At 40.9% G+C, this 13,482-nt stretch overlaps 1 protein-coding gene and 1 long non-coding RNA gene across 2 annotated transcripts in view; one reads left to right on the top strand and one right to left on the bottom strand.

Annotated features, from left to right (window-relative positions):
• LOC139802508 (uncharacterized) overlaps window positions 1-13,482 on the top strand; it is a 76,484-nt gene that overhangs the window by 21,246 nt on the left and 41,756 nt on the right. The window contains exon 2 of the long non-coding RNA XR_011728673.1: window positions 9,702-9,814. This is a non-coding gene — a long non-coding RNA (uncharacterized lncRNA). The remainder of the gene's footprint in view (window positions 1-9,701; window positions 9,815-13,482) is intronic.
• On the bottom strand, window positions 797-12,976 carry LOC139802507 (homeobox protein CDX-1-like). The gene is made up of 3 exons (XM_071757707.1): window positions 12,497-12,976; window positions 2,769-2,914; window positions 797-1,137 (listed from the first exon to the last, which is right to left on the bottom strand). The coding sequence occupies exons 1-3, from the start codon at window positions 12,927-12,929 to the stop codon at window positions 883-885; spliced, it is 834 nt and encodes a 277-aa protein (XP_071613808.1). The 5' UTR covers window positions 12,930-12,976; the 3' UTR covers window positions 797-882.

A 13,482-nucleotide genomic window follows, 5' to 3' on the forward strand; every position in this document is an offset into this window, starting at 1 on the left:
TTTAAAAGGATTTTCATCTCTTTTCTTTTTCTTTCATTACACAAAGTGAGCCTAACATGATTTTTTTCTTGTATCAAAAATTAACTTGGGCCAAGATTCACAATTCCAGAATGCTTTTGAAACATTGATGGTAAGATTGAAGAGTGCATGTTTATACCTGTGCATGGAGCATTGGACATTTGTCTGGAGCATTCCAGGCAAAACCAAAAAAATCCAAAAACCTCCTCCCTGGCCCTTACCCTTAGCATGTAGTGAGTGCAAGCACCATGCCCCGGGCTTTCCATCGAGTCAAAACATAGAAGCCAGGATTTCATTTCTCAAATCCACGTGTAAAGTCTGTGAGATGAGTAGATGGAGCCTGTGTGGGGATCAAAGAAGAAAGAATGTACCCTCTACCTAGGGATGAGGGACAGACAGAATGCTTGCACCCAGCTGCCCTGACTGCCTCAGGGATGTCATTCCTGTGGCCCATTTTGTGCTTTTTAAAAAAATTTATATTTTTCTCTCTGTGTCTGCAGTGAACTGTAACAAGTGGCTGAATCTGGTCCTCAGCTCTGCTCCCTCCCAGTGTTACCTGCCTGCTGGGTGGCTGCAGGGATGCTTGTCCTGTGGCACAGAGCCATGGCATCCTCCTGCAGAGGCTCCCTGCAACCAGGACTCCTGGCACACAGCAGTTCTGTTGCCCTTGGGAACTCGCCCTGTCCTGCAGCCCTGGCAAGTGGCTCTTGGTTTTACTGTACTTAAAGCTTCTGTGCCCAGAACTGTGTTCGTGGCTGGGGACTCCTGCAAAACAGCTGCAGCTTTCCTCTGGCTTTCCTACTGTAGTGCTCCGTGTAGTGGTGGTTTTTTAGTGTTCCTTAGGCAGCAGCTCTTCAGGCAGCCTTACTGAGAGGCCACCACCTGCTGCAGGTTCCCGTTGTGCTGCAAACCATTCATGGGAAGTGGAGGTGGAGGAGGTGGAGGTGGGAATAAAGAACTGGGCATTTCCGAATGAGTCTGTTGGTCAGGAACTGGCATGGGGCTCACTGAGCCAGAGTCACTCTGCATAGAGCCAAGATTGCTGCCATCAAAATGAGTCATTTTCTTCTTCATTAATTTTCTTTCTTTGGCTCGACGATTCTGGAACCAGATTTTCACCTGCAGAGGAGCAGAGAAAAAATTTTTTTCAGTTTCTAATGAATGCAGCGGGGTCCTTTATGTACACAGACAAAGGTCATAGGAAATATCAACTGCATGAGGACCAGCCAGAAAAGCAGTGGCAAACAGAAACAAAAGAGCTGCTTGCTTGTTTTTCATGCAGGTAATCTTTCCTATCTGGTAAAATTTTTATTAATAAATTGATTTAAAAAAAGTTTTTCAGTGTTTTAGTTTTAGGAGGTGTTTATTTTAAATAAAATATTTAAATATATTAATACTCGTATCTTTAAATATGTAAAGTAATGTGGAATTACTTTGTATATAAAGGACATTAAAATCTTAATATTTTAGAACTTTTTTTTTAAATACAAAATACAAATACACAGTGTATTTTTATGCCAGGTTGAAAAAAATTTAATTTTCAATATCTGAATGCTTGCATTCAGCAGCAGACTAAGAAATATTTCTAAAATAGGTATTTGCTTCTCCATTTCTCTAAGCACTTTCAGCCTGTGCTGTGTAAAACAAGGTGAAGCTGTATGAACAGTGCTACAACTGGGTGGATTTTGGGCTATTCCTGCTCAGTAGGGTCCCTGAAAAACTGCTGAATCAGGTATGATCATCAGTTAATGACCCTGAGTAATAAGTGACTGAGAAAACTGCTGTGATGGTTTGCAGATAGACAAGGAGCAGAGCACATTGCATCTGAAATCTAGTCAAGTTCCTTCAGAAAAGCTGATAATTTTCTGGTTTTCTGCTTACTCTAGGGTACTGCATCAAGAAACTTCCAAGTACAATGGGACTGAGCATGGGCTCTGCTCTTGTCGTGGGTGTCTCTGTGTGAGATCTGGTTTGGCATCTTATCTGGGTGGGTTTATGAGCCACCTGAAAGGCCTGAGAGCCAGAGGCCATGCAGCTGCTTGGCTTTGGTAGGGGTGGCACAGGCATTGCCAAGTTTGTGACTGAAGAACAGGGCATAGAACAGTTCCAGAGAAAGGATTCTGTTGTGGTTCACGTTGTGGGAACAGAAGTGGAACTTGGAAAGGATGGGAGGAAATCAGGGCAGGAGAAAGGAGTCCCAAGTGTGTAGGAAATCATTAACAAAGGCAGCCAAGGAAGCAAACACCTTTGAGTCCTGAACATACCTGAGTTCATCACTTCCATTCCCTGCTGAGCCTGACCTTGTTGCAATTGGTTACAGAATTTCTATTGACTTCAGCAGGACCAAGACTTCCACATTATAAATTTTGGCAAAAATTTTTCCCTGTTACCACTACCCCAGTAAAACAGAGAGAATACAGGCAGGATTTTGTTGAAATTTTTACACTCCTGTTTTTAAGAACAGGACTGTATGGAAGGCTGGTGTTTGCTTTTTCTGTCTTGTTGCACAGCTCTCTGAGGTCGTGAGGAGACCTGAAATAGAGCTGATGGGATATTTAGAAAAAGAATCCAAACAGAGCTGTCAGCCCACTCAGCTGAGTAGTTTGAGTTCCTCTACTGCAAGGGGAACCCAGTTGCATCATTTGGTTATTAGAGGCATTAGCATTTTTGTGTTCTTAGCCAGTAGGGTTATCCCCTCTCCAGCAATAATAAATCCAAAGGCAATCCTGGATGGGTGATCCATACTCTACCTGTCTCTCGGAAAGTCTTAGGTTTGCAGCAAGTTCAGACTTCCTCCTGATTGTTATGTATCTGTTGTAATGAAATTCCTTCTCTAATTCTAATCTCTGGTGATCTGTGTAAACCACTCGGTACTTCTCTCTTGTTCTTGTTTTACCTGTTTTGAAAGAAGAACACATTGCTTCAAGCTAGAATTTTTTTTTTTAACTGTAGTAACACAAAATATCTGGTTTTACATTCAAAAAATATGTTTGTGGGTATTTTAGGCCTGATTCTCTGTGCACTTACCCAGAGTAACTCCCTTGGCTGCAGTGGACTCGATCTTGATTTACAACACAAGAGGTTCATACCATCAGATTTTGGGTTTGCACTTTAGTAAACAGATGATAAACTACTTCTCATATCCTTAATCACCCTTGTGTTATCATTTGGGAAAGGGAGGGTGTTCTTGTGAAGAGCAAGGAGCCAGGAAACCTGGCTTTTCTTCCCAACTCTGATGCAAGCTTCCTGCTCAGCGTTGAATTGCTCTGTTTCTCAGTCCCCAAAGCTGATAAACTGCTACCTGCTTCAGAGGGCAACTGAGAAGGATATTTTACTGCCTAAAAAATAGTGACACCTTCCAAAGTTCCTCACTGCTTGGTGTTAAAAATATTAATAGGATATTTTGATTGCTTCTGCAGTTTGGAGGCTGTGTTGTTCCTTCGAAGCCTGGCACAGTCTATCCATGACTTGATAGTAGCACAGGGAATGGTAACATAGATTTTCAGGTGACAGTTAATAAAAGGGAGAAAAAGGCAGCAATAATACCTAACAAAGGGCATTGAACAACGACAGAACTGCAGCATCTGTTCTTTTGCAAGCAGCACTGCTGCCTCCTTTCAGCAGAGGGTCCAGCTGACTGAAGCAGACATGGCTCAGCAGTATCTGGGTCATTAAAAGGTAATGGCAAATGACATGAGCCAGTGAACACGGATGCAAGCAGCTGAAATTTTATGGATTCTATGCAGGATAGTTTCTGAGGACAGAATGTCACAGTAGTGGAGGAGAATTGAGAATGGGAAAGGCTGCTGATGCTTCCTTTCTCACTCACCTCTGCTCTCTTAGTGTTCATATCAGAGAATCAATGTCAGGGCTCAACACCTGCTTAAAACCAAAGCCCCTCAGTCCTAGCCTAAGGTCTGCCACATTTTTTAAAAGACTGAAAACCTCACTGTTGTGTTAGACAACTGTGTTACCACCTTCACTAACCACAGTCTTACAACCTTTTGTGTGCTTCCATATATATACAGACATGTCTTCAGATGTATATGCTTAGACTGTAAATTCTCTAGGACAGGGCATCTGCTTGTAGTCTGTATTTTTTTGCAGTGTGTCCCACTCTGGGTTGTGAATCTTTGTGTCCTCAGTGGTCACTGGAGTGGAACAGCCCCCTTACAATCAGGTTCTAACAGATGCTGCATAAAACTGGAGGCACAGTGTGGCCTGCTGCCTGCAGGGATCTGGTACTGCTGCAGATGCAACAGCTCCTCTTTGCTACCAGATCGTTTTCTGAAAAGAATGCCTAACTTTGCACAACACGGGCTCATAGAACTCGTCACAATTGCACTCCTAATAAGAGCAGTTCATTTTGAATAGAGAGGCCAGAATGAGATTTTCAGGTGGTGAGTTGGTAAAATACCAGTTTCCAAACAGATCCCCGTGAGCAGCCAGCTTCCCATGGCAGGAGAAAATAGCTGGAGGTTTCATGGATCAGTGCTATTGAAGGCCTGAGTTCCCCCCAGCCCCCATTCAACTCCCCTTGCTTTTGAAGTTTAAGTAGCACCCAAAAATCAGAATTCAGGGTACAGAACTAGCAGAATCTTTGAGTGCTGCACCCCTAAAAAAGAGACATCATGTCTCTGCTATAACAGCTAAACATCATCTCAGTCAGCATTGCTTTCCACTTGCTGTGTATGCCAATAGCTCGAGAGCCATCTCACTTTTTTCCCCTCCAGTGTTTCTTTGCTACTTGTAAGAATTTCTGGCTCGCCGGGGACTGTTTGCATTCGAGGACCCTTTAGGGTCTGCTCCTTTTTGTACCTTTGTATGGCTCCTGGGCAGGGAGCTGTTAACCACTGGAAGTCTGCTCACTGCAACTCTGTAAACAAATGTTGTTACACCTCTGGTTGTGAGTAACAACTTGTTCACCCTAGTGACACGGGTTCTCTAGGACTCTTCCCAGGCTTCCAGAACGAGGTCTGCATTTCATCCTTCAGCTTCCATGTTCCCTGGGACTCAGCCCTGGGAAAGACCGGGTTCTGCACAATCCATGCAGGCAAAACCACTTGGACTCGAATCTGTTCACTTCCCAGAGAAGGTTCTGTTGTGCTTGGCTGAGGCAGAGAGAGTACAGGACATTCTCATTTCAGTAGCATTTCTCTCACTGTGAAACTGGAGTGAAAGCAGAATTAGCCCAATTATGTTTACACTGATAATCAAGTGAAAAGTGCTGTTAATTTTACAGCATTATGGTAAGAATTTGAGTGCCTCTAAAGAACAGCAGTTACTGAGTTCAGTCCACATAAATACCAGGACATTTGTTTTCATTCATTGGAAGTGTAAATTGTTTGTTTAACATGTAGTCACCTGTGGTGCTTTAATGCCTCACTTGATATTTTTCACTTTTGATCTCTCTAGCCAGTGGTTTGGTTGGGGTTTTTCTCTCTTAAATGGGAATTTGGGGTCATTCTATGGGACAAAATGTTTAAAATGTTTCCTTAGTCTCCTTTGTGTTGTTAAGATGGAGTACACAAAAGAGCAACTTGGTGATCTTATCTGGAACTCTATTCTCATTCAGAAGCCATAGACAAATATCAGATGCTCTTCTATTGCCAAAACAGTGTGGTAAATTTCAAGGTAAACCTTTCTGTTTCTGGTTTCAAGTGCTTAAACTCTTGTAGGAGAGGGCTGGGTTTTTCACCTTCTAAACTGAAGAAGAAATTAAATGTATGTAGAAAACTCTCCCATGCAGTCTTTTAATTTTGTATGAGTAGCTTTCAGATTATTTTTTAAAGGAATGATGATATCTGGTTTCTTTTTGAAGGAAAATTGAGAGCTTCCTCATCCAATTTCTTTCTTTTAAGTAAATTCAGGGAGTAATTTAAAAAGTAGAGCAGCAAAAAGAGAACATTTCCTTCCTAAAAATTAAAAACAATCTGCAAAAAATTATCTCTGATTTGTCACATAATTTAATGTATTTAATAATTTGATTATTTTGTGTAAAGTAAAATCCTCACTGAGATACAAAAGATGATGGGAGCTGAGCCAGGGGCTTCTGAGAGGGTACTTTTAGTTCTGGCTGAGTCACATTTTAGTCTGCTGGACCTTTACCCAGACTCTCCTTGATGTCAGTGAGAGTCTTCCTGATGCCTTTGTTGGAATTAGTCTGCATATGGCATTTCCTTTCAAAGGCAAAGTACACTTTTATTTGCCAAAGGTAACAAACAGCAGCAACAAACATTAGCCTCTAAATTCCATCTGCTAGATTGAATAAATCCACTCCACTGCAGTCTCAGCCAAATCTTGCAGACCTGCTACTGGTTTTATTTACTGTGGTGCATTTTATTTCAAGGAGAAGTACCTGAGTAAAATTTGAGGTAGGAACTAATGGGTTCACCCCAGAAACAGCAGAAGGATGTTCTCAGACTTCTTTTGGAGATAATGGCAGAATTTAATGATGCAATGATAAAAGATAATAATTGAATCCAATCCTTTTGGCAAATCCTGCACACTTTATTTATTTAGGTGAGTGAAATTACTGATATTAAACTTTCTGCAATCTAATTAATCTTTGGTTAGTGAGAGATGATAATTTTGATCAGGAATATGGTGTCAGTTGTATTGGGAATGTGTTCTGGCATGGGCTATAGTTGTACTGTAGAACTGCAAGTGCTTGGGGAGGTTGTTAGTTGGGTGGAAGAAAAATGCAACAAAAGAGCTTTGAAGCAGCCACCTTTGCAGTACCACTGCCTTTGTGTTGGGGGAGTGGATTTCCTGGTTTTAATGAGCTATTGAGCAAAGGGAGTTTTGTCAAAAGCCTCTTTTGCAAATAGTGGCTATTGCAGAGTGCCCTTGGAGTGACAAGAAATATGACATTTCAGACTTAAAAAACTTTTCATGAGATGGAGTTTAACAATCCTGGTGTATCTCACCCACTCTAGCAATTTTTGAGACCAGCCAAGTTTTGAGTTGGGGGAAGGGAACAGCTTTCCCATTGGTCATAAAATTCACAGAGTATTTCTTCTGAAGACAATAAAGCTGGGAGAAGGCCTCTTTATTTGCTGTGAAAATCATCACCCTTTCCGGCAATATAACTCCTGAAGAAAAGAGGGAGAAGGAAGAGACAAGAGTGCATATCAAAGCAAAGTGAAGTGTTGAAAGGGTCTGTTGCCTCAATATGACAGATAGGCCTCAAAACCTCAGACAATGTAGGCCAGGAAAGGAAAAAACAAAAAAACAAAAACCCAAAAAACCCCACAACCCACCATCGGACCTCACAACTAGTTTACAAAGCAAAATAAATTAGCATTAGAACTGGCCCTGGCCCCTTTTTCAGTGCCTCCTCTCTTAACTTTGCAGGGATACTCTTCATCTACTGAAATGGGCATCATTCATAACATCAGAAAATTCAAAAGCTGCCAGAAGATGTCATGGTATAGAAGAACGTGGGATTACTGTTTGATTCCCTTTAAAGCATTGGAATCTGGATTCCAGAGTTTAACATGCTTTCAGAGGGAGTTAATATCTGTACTTGGAGGTTAGCTTGAACTGGCTGGAAATGTGAAACAGCTTTCTGGCTGCTCAGTTAAAATCTGCATCTTTATGCTCAGTGTTAAGAGAGAGATGAGGCTTAGTTTTTGAGTTTATAATGGCATGGACTGCCAGAGATCAGGCCCCAGAGTGGGTATTTTTTGGTTTACTTCTAAATATTTCCACACTTGAAAAGTGTGGAAAAAGAAAGGAGCGCATTCTCCCTAGTGGAATTTCACTGACTTAATTGAAGTTATGAAACAAAAGTAATCTTAAATCTGGAGCATGGGCATTGTGCTGCACAAGATGTTCTGTAAAGTTATATTAAAAAACCCCAACCACACACTGCCACTGTATCAGAAAGTGGTACATGGATCCCATCCTCTATAATGTGAGTAATAATGTTCTGCCAGAAGCCTTAGTACAGTGGGTAGGACTGTTCATTATTGCAAAGTTGGATGCATAAAGGTTTGTGAAATATGGTGAAATTCTATGTTTTTATTCTGAGTCTTATAATTTATTCTCGTTATACGTATTCAGATGACTCATGCTGGAAAGAGCAGAATAGGATTACAGAATTGGAACCTTTCAACAGACTTGAAGAATTTTCCCTTCTGTTCTGTTGACTCCTATTTAAAACACTGATGTTTTCAAATTTGAATGTGTTCTGCTATTCTGTAATCAAACTCATTGGACAGATTCTCTCCTTTATTTTGCTAGTGTAAACTTTTGTATTCATCTTTGTCATACAGAATTAACAGAGTCATTTTTCTCACTTTTAAACAGTCACTGGACAGACTGCCCTGTATGGATTTGGTTTGCCAGAACCTGCAGAAAATGTAGGTGGATTTCTAAGTGGCAAGATCTGGGGAAATCCCATTGCCAATGACAATATAAACTAAAAACCAAGTGATTAACTGAATTTTTTTTTTCAAGTGCTGAATGTTCTTTTTAGGCATTCAACAATTTGCAGGAATGGCTTCCTAAGAGCTTATTCCTCTTCCTTAGATTTGAGGGAATATAACATAATAATGTTATACATCTACAGTGCATATGGTAATGATGCTGTCAGCACCTGCCAGCAGCATCAGAAAAAACATCCTTATGCCTTCAGAGTGCAGTCTGATTGAACAGGAATGGTGGGAGAATTGTCATCTATGGGAGAAGTCTCTGCTCATAGTTCACCTCAGTTTCAAAACCTGTTCCCTCCCTGTTTTATGGTAACATACAGACCTTAGGATGTACTTTCAGCTCAGTGAGCAAGTCCTCATTGCTGCTGGAACCACCCATAGTTAACTGCTCCAACTCATTGTTTTGGGTACAGTTTTACCACAGGTGTGTGCTGGTTTTCTCAGGGAGGCAAAAACTAAAGGCTACTCCTGTCTGAGTGACTGCCCACCTCCATAAAAATATTGAAATCAACAGAAAGGGATTTCTAGCTTGTTCTGAGGTGGTTTCATTCTACTTTGCATCAAAAATGGTTGCCTGTAAAAAAATTTTTGCTTTGCGTGTGAGTAGAATTGCTTCCCAAATCTGTTTTTCCTGGCTTTGCTCTGTCCTGTGTTAAAATTTCTATTTGCCTTGGCTTTGCTCACCCTCTCCAAGTGTTGAGAAGGGACAGGAGCAGTGTGTGAGTTAGAGAAGTGTCTTCTTCTATCAGTGTTCTTGGTTGAAAAGATTAATTAGCAAGTGGATCCTCCTCCAAGAGTTCTGAGTCAAACCTGCTTGCTTTCTGCTGTACTCAAGAACACAGTTACTGGGTGTTGGATCCTATCTGCACTGTATTTAGGACCAAGTCCCAGTGCTTCCAGTTCCAAGGCTGCAGGGAAAGACTCTCAGACATCCTTCAGCCAGAGAGAGATTGATGGGTGCAAGTTTTATTAGGCTTTTTTTATGAGGAATGCATACCAGAAATACTAACCCAGGATGACAGTCTCCTAATAAATACTGAGATCTTCCTGTGGTTTCAAGCAGCATAACCTCACAAACTTCACACTTGTTGAAAACATTGATATTGGGTATTGTTTTCAAAGGACAGGGTAAGACTTTCAATAATTTCTTGTTTTGTTTGGTTTAGGTAAGAGTTATCAAGAGACCTATAGGGCATGAGTCAGTGGTAGAATTTTCAATGAAGTGTTTTGTTTGTCATTTCTCAGGTCATGAGGCCACAAAGCAGCAGTAAGAGAAGCTAATCATGAAATCTCTGGAAATGGAAATGTCAGTGATTTGGGGGCCTTGTTTCTGTAGCTGTTACAAGTCAGACTACTCAGTAAGTAAACCTTTGGAGGGAGTCTCTCTGATCTTAAAGGGATAAGATTACAGGAACATATCTTGCACCATTTGCAAGAATATCTTGCAAAAATCACTTGCCTTAATGATTATCATTTCCATACTGAAACAATATTATTGATAGGTACTATTTTGCAGCCAGTAATAAGCAAATAATAAAGCTATTTTGTTTAATTTCTGTTCTGATCAACTCAGGTAAGTCTGAACCTCAGTTTTTCCATCTTTAATAACATTGGCTTGGATCTGTTTCACAGTGAACAAGGAAAGCTGGTAAATAATAGGTGTGGTTCCTTCACTCTTGACTATACAAATCCTTTACTGAACTTTCTGAAGGTTTTGAAGAGAGAGAGCAGAGAAATGCTGAATGTGTGCTTACAGCTTTAAGGATGTACAAAGCCCTGGATTTCATCTGAGAAAATGGTTAGGATTTTGATCATGATCCAGCAAACAACAGTGGAACTTGCAGTTAGCCTTGCCTCACATGTTTGCCTCACAAGCCTTGCCTCTTGCATGCTTGGAATCAAACTCACTTAGGTGCATTGCTAGATCTGACATTGATGTTAGAGCAGGTTTTAAAAATTATTTTAGTTTTTGGAAAAAAAAAAAGGGAAACCCAAAACTTTTAAACAGAAAAAAGGGAATGAATAAAGCGAAAGTGTAACCAGCTCCCTTGAAGCAGAGCTATTGGCACTGAGCACTCCTCTCCTAGTGAAAAAAAAAAATTAGAGGGGAAAAAGCAGCAGGAGAATTACTGATCTGGAGGTTCCTTAAGTCACAGCTTAGTGGCATTAAATAAACAGATAGGCTCCCACTAATTTCATAGAGCCTTACACTCATTTGGGAGGATATGGAGAGACTCCCAACACCTCCTGAGAATGCTCTGACCCTTGCAGGCTTGAAATTTGTAAGGTTAGAAAGCCTGCTTCTTAAGCAGGTAGTTAGATTGTCTATTTTCTATAAATATCTCTATATTATATCTCTATTTTGTATTTAGAGAACTATATACATCCAGCTCAGTGTCCCCACTCTAAAGGTGACAGCACAAACCAGATCTTTCAGAGAGGCTGCAATTTAAATCCACAGGAGCAAGAGGCAGGCAGGTAAAGAAGAGATGAGAAGCAGTGGTTTTTTTGAACAAGTATTCTGGGCTCTGTAAGTCATACAGTTTGTGAGCAATTTCATTGCCCTTGAAAGGACTGCTCGAAAGTAAGCTGGAAGTTTTTGCAAGACTGGTTCTCTTTGGTTGTTTTGTTGTGGTTTTTTTTTTTTTCAATATGCAGTAAAGAAATTAATATAATTTAAAAAAACCCAACAACTCATTTTTCCACTACAGTAACAACCTGCTCTGCTTGTCCTGTTGACTTCTGTGGACTCTCTGTGAACTAAAGTTGTGTTCAGCAGGAGAGAGGATGACTCAGTCTGTCCATAGAAATGAGATGCACTATTTTAATACAGACTTTTTTCTATATAGTTGCTTTCATTTTTCTCAAGTATGTTTTAAGTGCTTACTTTCCCATCAGAGACTGAATCAGTAATTGTTTTGAAAAGTATTATTTACAGGTGTGGGTGGAACAGACCTAGGGGAGGTGGGGGGACACAGGAAGGGCTGAAAAGAAAGGAACCTTCCTGGGATGTAACATGGAAATACTGTGAACATCTCTTCAGGGGAGGTATTGAGCATCCTTAATTTCTACTGATCTTGGTGCATGTCAAAGCTGCTCAGCACCTCAGAGTATCAAATACTTTTCTGTAGCAAATTGTGCCTGTGATATTTTCAGGCAGTTTTCCCTTCTTTTTCTTCTCTCCTTTCTTTTTCATAACTTTTTTTGAGTCATACAAAGTAAAGATTTTTGGTTTAGGGACTCAATATTTATAATTATTTCTATTGTTCCTCATCACAGTCAAACAGAACCCTTTCCTTGTGCTTCATGACTTATTTTTACTGGTTAAATACTATTGAAGAATTGTTTTCTGCTCATCAACTGCTCTGCATCAGAGACTGATCTGTCCCTGTATTAACTGACTGTGTTACCATGGATCTTTGTATCTTTGCATATTCTGAGAGCTACTGCTACAAAGTGAAGCAAATCTTTCCTTATCATTCCTGCTTTTAAAGCACTGACTCATTGTTTGATCGTGCAAATCTCATTTCATTTCAGTGTTCTGAGATTTAGAGAGATTGTTTCTGATGCAAAGCTGTATTTCCACCCCCCCTCCCCACTGTATATATTTTACTTCCCATATCTATTCTAAAACTCGAGGAAAATAAGCAAAGGATAAGTGCTGGTGAAATAACAATGCTTTCAGAACACTTTCTTCCTGCAGCCTTGCTGTTTCGTGCCAGTCTGTAGGATTTCTGTTAAAAGCAATTATTTGAAATCTCCATTTTTAGCATATCTGAAATGAAAATAGCTCCCTGCCAAAGGACACTGCTTTTCATTTGCCTCAGCATTAAAGGTCAAGCAACATAATAGTCAGATGATCAAAACCAGCATCAAGTCACCAAACTTATCTTTAAGTGCTAGCAAGAGAATCTTTCAGAACAATTAGGATCTTTCTTTCTTGAACTGCACGCTTCCCTCTAAACAGGGAACCTGGCAAAAATCCAAACCAAACCACAACAACGTGGGCAAAGTAAAACCTCTTCTCAGTGCCCTCATACCTGTGGACGTGGATTGCACCGTTTTCCTCATCCATTCGTAAGAGCTGTGCCTTTGGCTGTTGGGAGAGATTTGCTGTGTATTAATTGTTTCTACAGGAGGTAACCCCCCAGCTCCAGCGGGATGGAGGGAGCTGTAATCAGCAGAGCTGTAGGAGCCCTGCCCAGGAGATGAGCCATTGAGCTGGGCAGCAGCAACCGTGCTGGAAGGGCCTGGGCCGTAAGCGTTCCAGTCCTCCCTCTGTGGGCCGTAGTGAGATCCCCAGGTTCCTGCAGGCTGTCCGTGGGTGTCCAGAGCTGGTACATGATGATATCCCATGTAATCTGAATAAGGTGGAGTAGACACAAAGTTTTGCACTGGCAGGTTGTTGCTGCTGCACCTTGCAGATCCTGGATACATGCTGGTTTCTTTATCCAAAAGATAACTCACATACATGATGCTCACAGCCTGGCTTTGTCTTGCTGGGACATCCTGCTCCTCGCAGTGTTTGTTTGATCTCTCTCCCCCTCCTCTTTCTTTCTCTCTCTTTTCTAGCCCTGACTGGCTCTATAAATGACTCATGCTAGCCCTGATGTCCCTTTACTACACATGATTAACAATGGTTTTACCAGGTGCTGGTGGTAACAGTTTACTAAGGTCCTGCCTGATGTCACAGATAACTGCCTGCCCCAAAATTACATTTGCATTCAAATGAAGGGCTGACCATGCAGGCAACTCCACCTTGCTGCTAGTTCTGGTGCTTCCTTTCTCACAGATCCTTTATGTATTACCATCCCCATTCCATACTTTTCAAATGTAGTTTGAAATCTCATGGTCTTCAAGCAGAGTGGTGTATATGGTTAACCAATAACTGTTCTGACAGTAGAAATAGTCTTTTTCTTGAGCAATACATGTCAGAGTCTAACTTCAGGCACTGGAGTATAGTTAGTTGTAAGATGGTGTCCCTGGTCTGGTTGTTCTTCTGTTAGAATGTGCTATGGTAATTTTT

Source organism: Heliangelus exortis, chromosome 14 (genome assembly GCF_036169615.1).
Source record: "Heliangelus exortis chromosome 14, bHelExo1.hap1, whole genome shotgun sequence".
Taxonomy (NCBI): domain Eukaryota; kingdom Metazoa; phylum Chordata; class Aves; order Apodiformes; family Trochilidae; genus Heliangelus; species Heliangelus exortis.